Source organism: Cricetulus griseus, chromosome 2 (assembly GCF_003668045.3).
Source record: "Cricetulus griseus strain 17A/GY chromosome 2, alternate assembly CriGri-PICRH-1.0, whole genome shotgun sequence".
In the NCBI taxonomy this organism is placed as follows: Eukaryota; Metazoa; Chordata; class Mammalia; order Rodentia; family Cricetidae; genus Cricetulus; species Cricetulus griseus.
In genome coordinates, this window is record NC_048595.1 from 428,500,929 (window position 1) to 428,514,605 (window position 13,677).

The window sequence follows — 13,677 nt, forward strand, 5'->3', positions numbered from 1 at the left end:
CATGTATCAAAACAACAATGATAGGGCCTATGACCTCCCCAGCCATGGACTCTTGACCATGAATACATTACCAGGTATGAATTCCCTCCTGTGGAGCAAATCTAACCAGAAAGCAGTGGGTTACACCCAGAGTGATCATGCCAATATTACGCTCTGGGTAGGTCTTGCCTGGTGGGTCAGTATTATAGCATGGCAGCATCTAGCATTATTCCCAATAACTAAAGGTGGGACCAACCCAAACACCCAGCAACAGACGGAGGGACGTTACAAAGGAGGGAATATCATTCAACCTTTAAAAAGAAGGGAACTCTGACACCTACTATAATGTGGAGGAACCTTGAAGAAATTGTGCTAAGTCAAATAAAACAGTCGCAAGGAGATAAATCTTGGATAATTCCATGTACATAGCTACCTACTGCAGTCAAACTCATAGAGCCAGCAATAAGATACGGTGTTTAAATGGGCTTGAAGAATCTCCAAGTAGATAAAGCCAGATAGGGCTCGTGAGTAACCTAATATTTGTTTGCTCTGCAAATAGAAGTGAAACTTAATTGGAGCTGTTTCTTGTACAAGCTTGTGCTAATAGGAAATAGGCATGGACCAAGGCAGGAAAATCAGGCTGAGGTACAGAATAAGGTCCAGGCAGGTCTGGGCTACTCAGAAAACCCCCATCTCAGAACAAAACAAAGAAAGGAAGTGGGAAATATGGAGGGAGAGAAAGAAGGAAAGAAAACAAATAGAGAACTTAGCTCAAACAAGTAGAGACAGTTAAGAAGCACAGGCTGGGATTTCCAATTGGCAAGACAAAGGAAGGCAGATGCAGCAACCGATCAAGCATTGTCTTTGCTTTGTCTTTGTGTCTGGCCAGTAAATGCTTCACCCCTCTGCTCCCTGTATGGAACTCTTGAACCACTTCCCTTTGCAATTGCCTAAGCCAGAAGTCATTGTTAGCTCCAATAAACTCCAGCATCTGTTTGTTTTTTGGAACAAAATCTGTAGTCCAGGCTAGCTTGAAAGTTGCTATGTAGCCAAGAACTAACTTAAATTTCTAATCCTCCTGTCTCTACCTCCAGCGTCCTAGGGTTATAGGCATATGCTAAACGTGCTCAGTTTCCATAGTGCTAGGGACCAAATCCAAGGCTGTGTGTATGTTGGGCAATTGAGCTGGATACCCAGCCCTGCTCAAACCAACTCTTCAAGATTTGTTGGGGGAGAAGAGGTGGCTCAACAGTCAAGAGCACTGGCTGCTCTTCCACGGGACCTGGATGACCTTAGATTCCTAACATCCACATTGCAGCTCACAACCATCTGTAACCCCAGTCCCAGGAGATCCTATGTCTTCTTCTGGCCTTCTTTGACACCACATCCCCATGGTGCAAAGACATACACACCAACAAAACACCCATATACATGCAAATAATAAATAATTTTTTTCCTAAGATCTGTGCCTCAGTTTGCTTTTTGACGGTTTTTGTTGTTTGTTTGATGGGTTTACTTTTTTGAGACAAGGTTTCTTTACATCATCTTGGCTGTTCTGGAACTCACTCTGTAGACCAGGCTGGTCTTGAACTCACGGAGATCCTCCTGCCTCTGCCTCCTGAGTGCTGGGATTAAAGGCATGGGCCACCATGATTGGCTTTGACAGGTTTTATTAAGGGTAGGAAGGAGAGGCGGGTGGAGCATTATTGTTAAATGGTTGTGGAGTTTCAGTTTGGGAAAATGAAAATAGTTTAAGGATGGGTAATGATAATGAGTGCACAACAGCGAGAATGAACTTGATGCTGTTGATTTTTCTAGAAATGGCAAAAATGGCCAGGCACCGAGGCACAGGCCTATAATCCCAATACAGGGGAGAGCAGCAGGATCAAGACAAGTTTAGGCCAATTTGGTCTGTATTATCAAGGCTTAGGGTATCCAGGGCTACAAGGAAGAACCTGACTCAAACAAACAAACAAACAAACAAACAAACAAAGTCAATTTTATTCTACATATATTTTATAATAATAAAACTTCACTGTTACTAGGGTATTAAACAGGACACTTTCTAAGATGCCTGTGCTTAAATGGGTGTTTAACACAGCTGACTCAGCTGAAGACAGCTTGACTCAGAACAAGCATGTGAAATATTTTAAAAGGGGAAGAAGCCAGGTGTGGTGGTACACACCTGTAATCCCAGCTCTCTGGAGGTTAAGGCAGGAGAATCTTGAGTCTGAGACCAGTCTGGGCTACAAATAACAACAACAACAACAACAAAAATTTTAAAAGGTCAGTTCCAAATATATGCTCAAAGTGTCTCTAGGACAACAACAGCCATCATCTAAAATTTGGTTGTGTGGCTCAGGGGTGGGTACAGGGTGGGATGGTAACCATTATAAAATGGGAGACAGTAACTTTTCACTAAACTCTTGTGGTTTTGTTTGTTTGTTTTTTGTTTTATGAGACAGGGTTTCTCTGTGTAGCTTTGGAGCTTATCCTGGCACTCGCTCTGGAGACCAGGCTGGCCTTGAACTCAGAGGCAGAGATCCGCCTGCCTCTGCCTCTTGAGTGCTGGGATTAAAGGTGTGTGTGCCACCAACACCCGGTTTACTAAACTCTTGTGTATCTTGTGTTTTGACCACGTACACTGCCCAGCCAGGAAGATGATTATTTTTAGTGTGTCCATTTCCCAGTGACCTCCTCTCGAGGCCAAGGTCTTGCTCCAGTGGCACTGTGTGATTTGGAGTGTTTCTCTTTCACCTGCATTCTAGACCCCAGAGTGTTATTTCACTGGCCTCCACGGCAGCAGATCCTCAGGAGTGGAACTGCATTTTGGAAAAAGTCCCAGCTGGTTTGAAGCCAAGTCTGGTAGTTGTTGATTTTGACGAGAGATGATGCAATTTATTTATTTGTTTTCTGCCTCATTTCACTAAGAAACTAAAGGCCTTAGCTGGTCCGAAAGCCAATTCCCTTATGTGTCCTAGGGATGGTTGTTGAGGCCCCAGCAATGTCCTTTCAACAGTGTCACAGAAATGAATGTGCAATGTCCTTCACACCCCTGTTTCTTTTGGCTGGCTGAAGCCAACATCAAGGGCCTTTAGTGGAAAAAAAAGTTTATTGATCCAAGTGGAGGGCAAAGCATGAGACCATTCAATACAGACAACTGCACCCAGGTCAGCAGCTTCTCCTCCCCAGCTTTCGAAGACTAGTTTGTAGACAGCTCCCCTCCCCAACAAAGGATGGGGAGACAAGGCAACCACAAGAGGCCAGTTTATCACACCTCATTCCATTCACAAATTACAGAGGAGATCTTTGTACCTGTTCAGGGTCCATACACCTTGAGCCAATTCTTACTCTAGGAGATGCTATGATAAGACTGGCTAGGATCAGAGTCACATAGCTATTCCTTGAGCTGGTAACAAGAGGCACAGTGTCCTCAAAGTGAAGGAAAGGGCAAAAAAGCTTACGGACTGTGTTAAGTGGCAATGACAACGAAAGGTGCTGCCTGGGCTGTGTTAAGGACCCATAATGCCTCCAAAATCCTCTAGAAGCATACAATCTAGACTGGAACCTGAGACCCAAAAATAACTAGAACATAACAGCTTGCACTGATTTGAAGGCTGGATAAGAATATCTGAAACTCCTCATCCATCGAATAAGCTTGTCTCAGGAATAAAAATTAGATAGATGTTCAATGTGAGCATCACCTGCTATAGTCACATCCAGTCTGGGGCCAAAGCCTAGATCCTCACTGTGCTGAGCTACAAGAATGGGATTTACACCAGCCCATGCTTCATGAGGTTGTTGGAGACCTGGGGAATCATAGGCGTGGCGTTCTCAGCAGACATCAGTACATATAAGGCATTGTTGGTGTTATTGTTGTGATCTTTATTGTCTCCTGGGCCTGTTCAATGACCATTGCATAGTCATGCGAGGCTGCTTGTCCCCACTCTATGACTAAGGACACTGGGGGTTAGGGAGGTAAAGGACATGCTTTCTAGCAACTCTTTGTGAACAGCCCTGGGCAGGACCAGTGCTCCTAATCCAGCGCTCTGCTTCCAGGGTTAATGCTGTGGCTACTAATCTAGCCCTCTATTTCTAGGGTTTGCATTCCCAAAGGTTCAGTCCTATGAAAGACCTATAGAGGTCAGGGAAGGTAAGGAGCCCCAGAAATGTGCACGGAGAAACGTAGATGCCCTTAGGGCTCAGAGAGGGCCCTGTGCTGAGCGAAAGGGAAGGGCAAACCCTCTCTCTCTCTCTCTCTCTCTCTCTCTCTCTCTCTCTCTCTCTCACACACACACACACACACACACACACAGCTTTCATTTTTTGACTTTTTTTATTTGAATTACAAACAAGATTGTTTTACATGACAATCCCAGTTCCCTTCTCCCTCCCATCCTCCCCTACCACCCCTCAACTAAAACCCTTCCTATCACATATCCTTTCTTCTATTCTTCACCTGACTCAACCTTTCTGCTCCCTCATGACCTCTGCATTCTTCCTTTTCTTCCCTTTTCATTCTCGTAGCTCCCTCCCCCCTCTTCCCATGCTCTCAATTTGCTCAGGGGATCTTGTCCCTTTTCCCTTCTCCAGGGGACAATGTATGTCTCTCTAAGGGTCCTCCTTGTTTCCTAGCTTCTCTGGCAGTGTGGACTGTAGGCTGGTAATCCTTTACTCTATGTCTAAAATCCACATATGAGTGAGTACATACCATGTTTGTCTTTTTGTGATTGGGTTACCTCACTCAGAATGGTTTCTTCAAGTTCCATCCATTTTCCTGCAAATTTCAAGATTCCATTTTTTTTTTTCTGCTGAGTAGTACTCCATTGTGTAAATGTACCACATTTTCTCTATCCATTCTTCAGTTGAGGGGCATCTAGGCTGCTTCCAGTTTCTGGCTATTACAAATAGTGCTGCTATGAACATCGTTGAACAGATGTCCTTGTTGTATGAATGTGCTTCTTTTGGGTATATGCCTAGGAGTGGAATTGCTGGATCTTGTGGTAGACTGATTCCCATTTTCTTGAGGAGTCGCCATACTGATTTCCAAAGTGGCTGTACAAGTTGGCACTCCCACCAGCAGTGGAGAAGTGTTCCCCTTTCTCCACATCCTCTCTAGCATAAACTGTTATTAGTGTTTTTTATTTTAGCCATTCTGACAGGAGTAAGATGGTATCTCAGAGTTGTTTTGATTTGCATTTCCCTGATGGCTAAGGATGTTGAACACTTTCTTATGTGTCTTTCAGCCATTTTAGATTCCTCTATTGAGAATTGTCTATTTAGTTCTGTACCCCACTTTTTAATTGGATTATTTGGTGTTTTGGAGACTAGCTTCTTGAGTTCTTTGTATATTTTGAAGATCAGCCCTCTGTCAGATGTGAGGTTGGTGAATACCTTTTCCCAGTGTTTTGTTTTGCTGACTATGTCCTTTGCCTTACAGAAGCATCTCAGTTTCAGGAGGTCCCATTTATTAATTGTTGATCTCAGTGTCTGTGCTAATAACTGGTGTTATGTTCAGGAAGCAGTCTCCTGTACCAATTAATTCAAGGATATTTCCCACTTTATCTTCTAATAGGTTCAGCACACACACCTTTCTTGACACTCATATCTCCTCAGGTGCCTGGCCCCCAGTCCCCAGAATCCCTCTCCTGTACCTTGCTTCCTAGCTCATGCGTTCATCCTTGTCTATAAATACCAGCTCTGGTATTTCGGCTTGGCAGCTGTTGCTGCCAGGGAGATGGCTGGGTTGACACGCAGCTCCTGACAAAACACAAACCCCTGGTGTGAGTGGGTGTGGGTGGTATGAGTAGGGGGATGAATCAGAGAAGTGGGGGAGGGAGACAGGGGCTGCAGGAGTCAGGCGAAGGCAATGTTCCCCACAGTTGGAAACATTCACCAGAATCTTTCTGGACATTTTCTTGCTGGTTATAAACTTGAGGGAAACAGGAGGCCTGCCCTCCTCCAGAGGGAAACTGAGGCTCAGAACTAGAGCCCAGGTATCAGTGGTATGCATAAGCAGTCAGGCATTGGCCAGGGTAACTCTCTGCCTAATGTGTGCCCCCCTACCCTACAGGTCTGTCTAGAGACCCCTTTGATGATCTAGTAGACTCCTGTCTGGTCTTTACCTCCAGCGGCTGGAAACCTCAGCCTCTTCTAGCAACCTTTGCAAATAAAATACTTTGGGAGTTCCTTCTTGTTCATTCTAATGACCTAAAAGTTTCTCCTTGAAGAAGCAGCGGCCTCAAACTAATGAAAATCTCTAGCCTGCTCTCCCCAGGGTAAGGCAGGATTCCAAATGTAAAGAGACCAGTCTGGGGTCTCCTGTCAGCTAGCTGCCGGGTGAAACCCAGGCCTATCTGTTTTCTCTCCTCTTGGGGCAGCTCAGGGGCACAGGCCTCTTGCAAGGGAGCTGTCCTCCCCGCCCCCTCGCTTGTGGCCGCCCTTTCCTGGCAGGACAGAGGGATCCTGCAGCTGTCAGGGGAGGGGCTGCAGGGGGGGTGATGTCAGGAGGGCTACAAATAGTGCGGACGGCTAAGGGGCTCTGTCTCCCCTCTTCACATCTACTCTCCAGCCGGCTGCCTGCCCGCTGCCTCCTCCGTGCGTCTGCCCAGCCTCGTCCACGCCGCCACCATGAGCCAGGCCTACTCGTCCAGCCAGCGGGTGTCCTCCTACCGCCGCACCTTCGGTGGCGCCCCGAGCTTCTCGCTGGGCTCCCCGTTGAGCTCTCCCGTGTTTCCTCGAGCAGGCTTCGGCACCAAGGGCTCCTCGAGCTCAATGACATCCCGCGTGTACCAGGTGTCGCGCACGTCGGGCTCCGGGGCCGGGGGTCTGGGGTCGCTGCGGGCCAGCCGGCTGGGGAGCACCCGCGCGCCATCCTATGGCGCTGGCGAGCTGCTGGACTTCTCGCTGGCCGACGCGGTGAACCAGGAGTTCCTGGCCACGCGCACCAACGAGAAGGTGGAGCTGCAAGAGCTCAATGACCGCTTCGCCAACTACATCGAGAAAGTGCGCTTCTTGGAGCAGCAGAATGCCGCGCTCGCCGCTGAGGTCAACCGGCTCAAGGGTCGCGAGCCGACTCGGGTCGCTGAGCTCTATGAGGAGGAGATGCGCGAGCTGCGGCGCCAGGTGGAGGTGCTCACCAACCAGCGCGCCCGCGTCGATGTGGAACGTGACAACCTGATCGACGACCTACAGAGGCTCAAAGCCAAGTGAGGGCCCAGCGCCTCCCAGATCTTTCCCCTTTACCCCATCCCCTTGCAGGGAACAAGGCGCCCCCTCCGGGATCCTGTGACCCTCCTCACCCCATGTTTGGAGGTCATTCCCCCGTGTTCCCTAAAAAGAGATGGTCCCCCGATCTTTCTATTGCTCTTTCTATGTAACACTGGTGTAGTTTTCTTTGGGAGGTAGATAGAGAGAAGAAATGGGGGATCTTGGTGGGCCTATTGCACAGTGGGCAACCGCCTTTGAAAGGATGCTAAGTTGCTCTAGTGGTGGTGCTGTGGTGACTGTAACAGAGGCAAAGCAGAGGGCCAAAGCATGGTCAGAGGATGAAGGAAGAGAGGCTGGTGGAGCCTGGAAAGCTGGATGCAATGGGAAGAGTAGGAGGAAGGAAACCAAACAGTAACTTTCAGTTCAGCTGTGATGAAGCCCTAGGGAGGGGTGAGGTGGGGAGCTTGGCCCCTTGGCCTAGCTGAGGTAGTGCTATTGTACTAAGTAAAAGGATAGGCTTGAGTAAAGGGGACAGTGGATTAGGCCTGTGGCCCTTTTAAAGCTCAAGAAGACCAGCCCATTCTACCACAACCCAATAAGAAAAGGCTGAGTAATTCAGGTATGGGGGCACACCCCTGTAATTCCAGCACTTGGAAGGATGATTCAGGAGGATTGCTGTGATTTGTAGGTAAACCTGGGATGCAGAGCAAGTACCAAGCGAGCTGGGCCTACATAGCGAGACTTGTTTTAGACAATTAAAAACAAAAATTAAGACAGAAAAAGTTTTGTACATTCACGGTTCTGCTTCTGCTTACCCTGCTGAGCAGAGTTAGTTACCTTCTTGCCACCAAAGTCACAAACATTTATTTAGTTGCTACATGGGTCAGGCTAGGCCTGAGAACATAGAGGTGGGTAAAATAAAACACAGTTCCTAACCCCTGGGAGGTCAATCTATTTGGGACATAGACTTCAAGGGTGTGGCTCCAGGGCTGAGACTGAGCCACTTCCTGCCCCCCCCCGTGGGCGGGGCCTCTGCTATTTTTTTTCTGGGCCTCTTGTTTCTACCCAGCAACCAGGACTTGTCCCTGTGTCCTGAGCTGGCTCCCTGATAGGTCCCCAGCCAGTGGTTTCTATTGATGGCACTGTACCTCACCATTTTTCTGTCTGTCTGTCCTGGCTAGGCTACAGGAGGAAATCCAACTGAGAGAAGAAGCAGAGAACAACCTGGCTGCCTTCAGAGCGGTGAGCCCTCTTTGGTCCCTAGCAGTCATCTCTCTTTTTTCTCCCTCGGCTCCACTCGAGCTGTTCCAGACCCTAACATTGTTGTTTCCCTTATCCAGGATGTAGATGCAGCCACTCTAGCTCGCATCGACCTAGAGCGCAGAATCGAATCACTCAATGAGGAAATTGCATTCCTGAAGAAAGTGCACGAAGAGGTACCAGGGCCCAGCTAGACAGTGGGCTGACTTTGGAATGGGGATATGGAGGTGCTTTGGGAGGGTCTGGAAGGGGACTGATGCCCAGCTGTGTCCTGCAGGAGATCCGTGAGCTTCAGGCTCAGCTTCAGGAACAGCAGGTCCAGGTGGAGATGGACATGTCCAAGCCAGACCTCACAGCGGCCCTCAGGGACATCCGGGCTCAGTACGAGACCATTGCAGCTAAGAACATTTCTGAAGCTGAGGAGTGGTACAAGTCCAAGGTAGGTGGTCTGGCCTGGGGACCCTGGCACTTGTCCTTTATCTCCACTAATGCTTCCTGTACCTGATCTATGGAGTAGGGTGAACCTGGGATTTCCATACTCCCTTGCCCAAACTGCATCCTGCTTCTCTCCATCTCAGAGTCCCTTTCTCTGCCCTCAGGTTTCAGACTTGACCCAGGCCGCCAATAAGAACAACGACGCCCTGCGCCAGGCCAAGCAGGAGATGATGGAGTACCGGCACCAGATCCAGTCCTACACCTGCGAGATCGATGCCCTCAAGGGCACCGTGAGTCCTCCCCACCCCCACGAGCTCAGCCTCTTTCTGCCCACAGCTTAGTTCCGCACCCTCACTCTGTGACACTTTGAGCCTATTACAGATCCTCTGGTCTCCATCTCCTCAAATGTACAGGGAGGTAAAGGCAGATGGGTGGTGGATTCCTAGTTAGGTACTGAGGAGTCAGAGGACTCCTGGGGGTGTCTCCCTTGGAGGACTAGTATAGATGCTCCGTAATTAGGTGGTTTATTCTGAGGGGCCACCTAAGACTTCTCTAGAGCTCACGGTTCCACAACTGAGAAAGAAGCCTTTGACAATTCTTTTACCTGACCATGACCATGTGGTGTTGTCTCTAACCTCCAACACTGGGTCTCTTTCCACCCCAATTCTCTAGTGCCCTCCTTCCTAGATTTGCTCTGAGACTATCCTTGACTTGGGCCCCCTCACCCCCTGCAGAATGACTCCCTGATGAGGCAGATGAGAGAGCTGGAGGATCGCTTTGCCAGCGAGGCCAGTGGCTATCAGGATAACATCGCACGCCTGGAGGAGGAGATCCGGCACCTGAAGGATGAGATGGCCCGCCACCTGCGGGAGTACCAAGACCTGCTCAACGTGAAGATGGCCTTAGATGTGGAGATCGCCACCTACCGGAAGCTGCTGGAGGGAGAGGAGAGCCGGTGAGGATTTAGGGTAGAGTACTGGGAGCTCAGTCCATCACAGATCTCAAGAAGACCTGGCAACAACTCTGTATAAGAGAGACCACTATTCTGCCAGTCACAGAAAATTAACCAGGGCCACCTGGGTAAAGCAAGATGTAATTAACAGGTTTTTTATAAAAAGAGAAATGTAAGTATTCCCTTATCTACCTTTAGAATTAAGAACCCGCAGCATAAAATCATATTCAGCAATCAGTAATAAAATATTACTGCCAGTCTAGGGAGAGATGAAAGCAGAGTGGAAAATGAGGAGGAAGAAAGGGGAGGGGATCTGCTAGAGACAAACAGAGATGGAGAGGCAGGCAGCCTTGTACATGGAAGGCCGTAGAGCAAGGAGGCTGATTTAGTGCACACACAAGCAAATACAAGCACACCTCACAAAGGACAAGTCACAGACAATGTGTTCAAAGCAACCTGCCCAACCTCCAGATACAAGTAACAGGAGTGTAAGGGAGTCTTCTGGGAAACAGAAATAGTGTCAGTCTGTATTAGATGAGCAGTTACATGGAGACAGATACTTCTCAAGACTCACTAGATGTGTCCTAAAGGTTTGCCCATCTCATTGTATGCAAGTTTGACATCAATTTAAGACAGATCCACTATGCCAAAAAATGGTATCATTGATACTCATAAAAGTGTGGCAGTCATATTTAGGTATGGACTTACAAGGAGAATTCAGGATTTTTTATTTGTTTCTTTCTTTTGAGAAGGGCTTAAGGTAGCTCAGGCTGGCCTCAAACCTTGTTATGTAGTTCAAGGATGACCTTGAACATCTTGTCTCCATTTCCTAAATGCCGGGACTTGAACAGGCTGTCCTGTCATGCCTAGTTTATATGGTGCTGGGGGCTGAACCACAGCTTCGTGCATGCTAAGCAAGCCCTTTAGCAGCCCAGCCATATCACCAGCCCCTGAGTTCTGTAATGTGACATCTACATCCAACACAACATGGATGACCTTTTAAGGTAGCTAGAGCCAGATGCCCTTTTCTAGACTAGGCATAAATGGCCCACTCCTGGATCTGGCCTGCATGGGGGGGGGACACAAAGTGAGTATCACTACCAACTGCTGTTCATGCCTCCTCCAGTGCCAGAAGCGAGGAGGACCTGGGGACCTGGAGGGTACAGTGGGATTAGGCATCTTGGTGTCATGCCCAAAGTTAGGGTTAGAATGTGTGATCTTCTAGAAGGGGCAATTCCTGGTATACCTAGAGTTAGTTTTTGATCTGTGCATTGTGGGTAGTGAGAGTTTGGGGCTGGGATGACTAGGACAACTGGAAATAGTGTTTAGGGAGAAGTAGTCTAAAGAGTGATGGGAGTGATTTCCGGAAGTTTTGAGTGTCCTTAACCCTCTGGGGACATGGTCTCTCCCTTTTCAGGATCAACCTTCCTATCCAGACCTTCTCTGCTCTCAACTTCCGAGGTGAGTATGCTGGATGGTACAGGTGGGGCAGCAGGGGCCAGAGAGTCAGCTTGGGTAGCCCAAACCTTTTAGGTGAGAAGGATGGAACCCTGGAGCAGACCAGGTGTGAAGGAGAAAAAAGACTGTAGATAAGGCACCAAGACAAGGGCAGGGAGGTGGGGGTATTGGTTCCATCATGCTGACTACATTCCCTGTGCCTTCTGAACTGCTGGGTCTCGAGAATCAGGATGTGTTCTGAATGGCAAACTCTGGAAGCTGCAGGGGTGTTCCCCTGGTAGTAGGAGCATATCACGCACTGGGCAGGAAGATACCCCTTGCTCATGATCTGTCTGGCAGGCTGCCAGGGAGCACTTGGTACACTGTTCTCTGCCTGTTTGTTGAGTGCCTTGTTTGTGGGGAGCGAGATGTTGGATGCACGTTTGGAAAAAGGAAGCCAAATTTTAGCAAAGCCAAACAATGAAGAGAATGAGATTTGAGGGCATTCTGCCATTCTGACATTAGCAATATGCAGATCAAGTGCCTTCCCAACCCCAGAGAGCAGAGAAGCACTCACTAATGATACATTAGGAAAGGGAGTCGGAGATCTTGGCAGCTTCTCCTTTCCTAGATCAAACCTTTTACGTCTTCGATGTTCATTTCCATCAGGAAAAATACATGCTGTGCTCCATCGAGTCAAACGTTCATTACAGGCTACTTGCTTGCTAAGGGATTCATGAACGACAAACGCCTGACACCAAGGAACTAAATGTGACCCCCACTATGAAACTCAGACTTCTTTTTTCACTTAGTTGTTTATTCAGTTACTAAGTATGCATTTTGCATATAAAATCACTTTTGCTGCAAATCAGTAGCCCCGAGTCACAATCCGGGAAGTATCATGGCTGTTGTTTCCCAGAGAGGAAACAGGCACAGTAGGGCCAGTGCAACAGCCCAGTGAATCAGTGACTAGCTTTTGCATTAAGACATCATGCAGTTCGTCCACAGAAAAAGAACTGGAGCCTCTAAGTTCCTCCCACAGGTCCACAGGCCTGGGCTTTGGGGCTCTCTGTCTTAGAGAAGAGTCCACGGATACATACTCATGCAGGACTCTTCTGAAAATCCAGAGGCTGAGAGGGAACAAGGAGGGATAGGGAACTTGAGGACCGGAACTGGGTCTTGGGTCCCCTGCTATCCTGCACCAGCATTCTCAGCACCATCTTTTGGCTCTTAAAGTCAGCTCTTTAGCACTACTGGCTTTACAGAACCATCTGTTGGGTGCTGGATTCAAGGTTCAGGTCTTGAAGAAGGCAGAAGGTTGTCACAAGGAAGGTGGAAGTTGGCTAGCGTACGGGGCAATGCAGCCTGAGTGGAGTTCCATCCAAGGTGCAGCTTACGTATGAACCTGCCAGGCTGAGCTTGGGGTGTGTCTATTATAGAAACCAGCCCTGAACAAAGGGGTTCTGAGGTCCACACCAAAAAGACGGTGATGATCAAGACCATCGAGACCCGGGATGGAGAGGTGAGTGGTCTATTGGACCCCTTGTTCTTGGTGTGAGTAATGGTGTGTCTTCCAGCCAGGTGTCTTTCACCAGCTGGGTGACTTCCTACCTGAATGGGGGTGAGGAGGTCCTGCTGCTGTGGGGTGGAGTAAATGGGGCTGAGGCACTTCTTTGCCAGCACTGGATGGACTGCATTTCTGTCATGCTCAGGTCGTCAGCGAGGCCACACAGCAGCAACACGAGGTGCTCTAAGCCAGACACTGTCCTGGCCCCCAGCCTCACTGCCTCCTGAAGCCAGCCTCTTCCACTCTCGGATGTCACACCCAGCCACTCTCCTTCACTCACAGCCTCTGACCCTTCCTCACCGATCACCCCTTCGTGGTCTTCATGCTGCCCAGGAGACACCCCAGTCACCTCTGCAGACCTTACCATGAGTCCTGGCTGTTGGCAGTCGTCAAGCCTGGCTCTTCAGATAGGACCTAGTTCAAGTCATGACCCTTTCCCTCCCACCTTTGTAACCTCAGGCTCTAGCCTTTGGCTTTGGAGAGGGTACCAGAGAAGGTGTTGGGATCTGTAGGGTCAGAACAGAGCTGTATAGACACCCCCACATTCGACCCCCAGCCTGGGTCAGAGATGGAGTGAAGCCTCTCAGCTGAGGTGGGGGAGGGGCTAAAAAATGTCCGTATGCCCCCTCTCTTTCCCACCCCAGCCCAGGATGGGCTTAGAAAAGCTGGGGCTGTAAGAGGGAACCCGAAGGTGCTGGATGTGGGAGCAGGAGCTGCAGAAGGAGAGTGGATGGGTGAGCAGCTGGAGGGAAAAGAAGAGAGAGGCAGAGAGTGGGCTCAGGCTGGTGGGAGGGTACCGCCTCTCACGCCTGCTCCTCCCGCTGCAGGGGCCCTGGAC

The 13,677-nt window shown here is 49.0% G+C and overlaps 1 protein-coding gene across 6 annotated transcripts; it reads left to right on the top strand.

Moving 5' to 3' along the window:
* Positions 1-6,609: 6,609 nt before the first annotated feature.
* Positions 6,610-13,677, top strand: Des (desmin). Of its 6 annotated transcripts, none has more exons than XM_027397296.2 (9): positions 6,610-7,187; positions 8,370-8,430; positions 8,529-8,624; positions 8,726-8,887; positions 9,048-9,173; positions 9,618-9,838; positions 11,253-11,296; positions 12,712-12,794; positions 12,985-13,677. In XM_027397296.2, the coding sequence occupies exons 1-9, from the start codon at positions 6,610-6,612 to the stop codon at positions 13,024-13,026; spliced, it is 1,413 nt and encodes a 470-aa protein (XP_027253097.1). In that variant the 3' UTR covers positions 13,027-13,677. The 6 variants fall into 6 exon arrangements, with proteins under 6 accessions (XP_027253097.1, XP_035295137.1, XP_035295138.1 ...); XM_035439246.1 differs by having other exon boundaries at positions 9,639-9,838; XM_035439247.1 differs by having other exon boundaries at positions 9,687-9,838.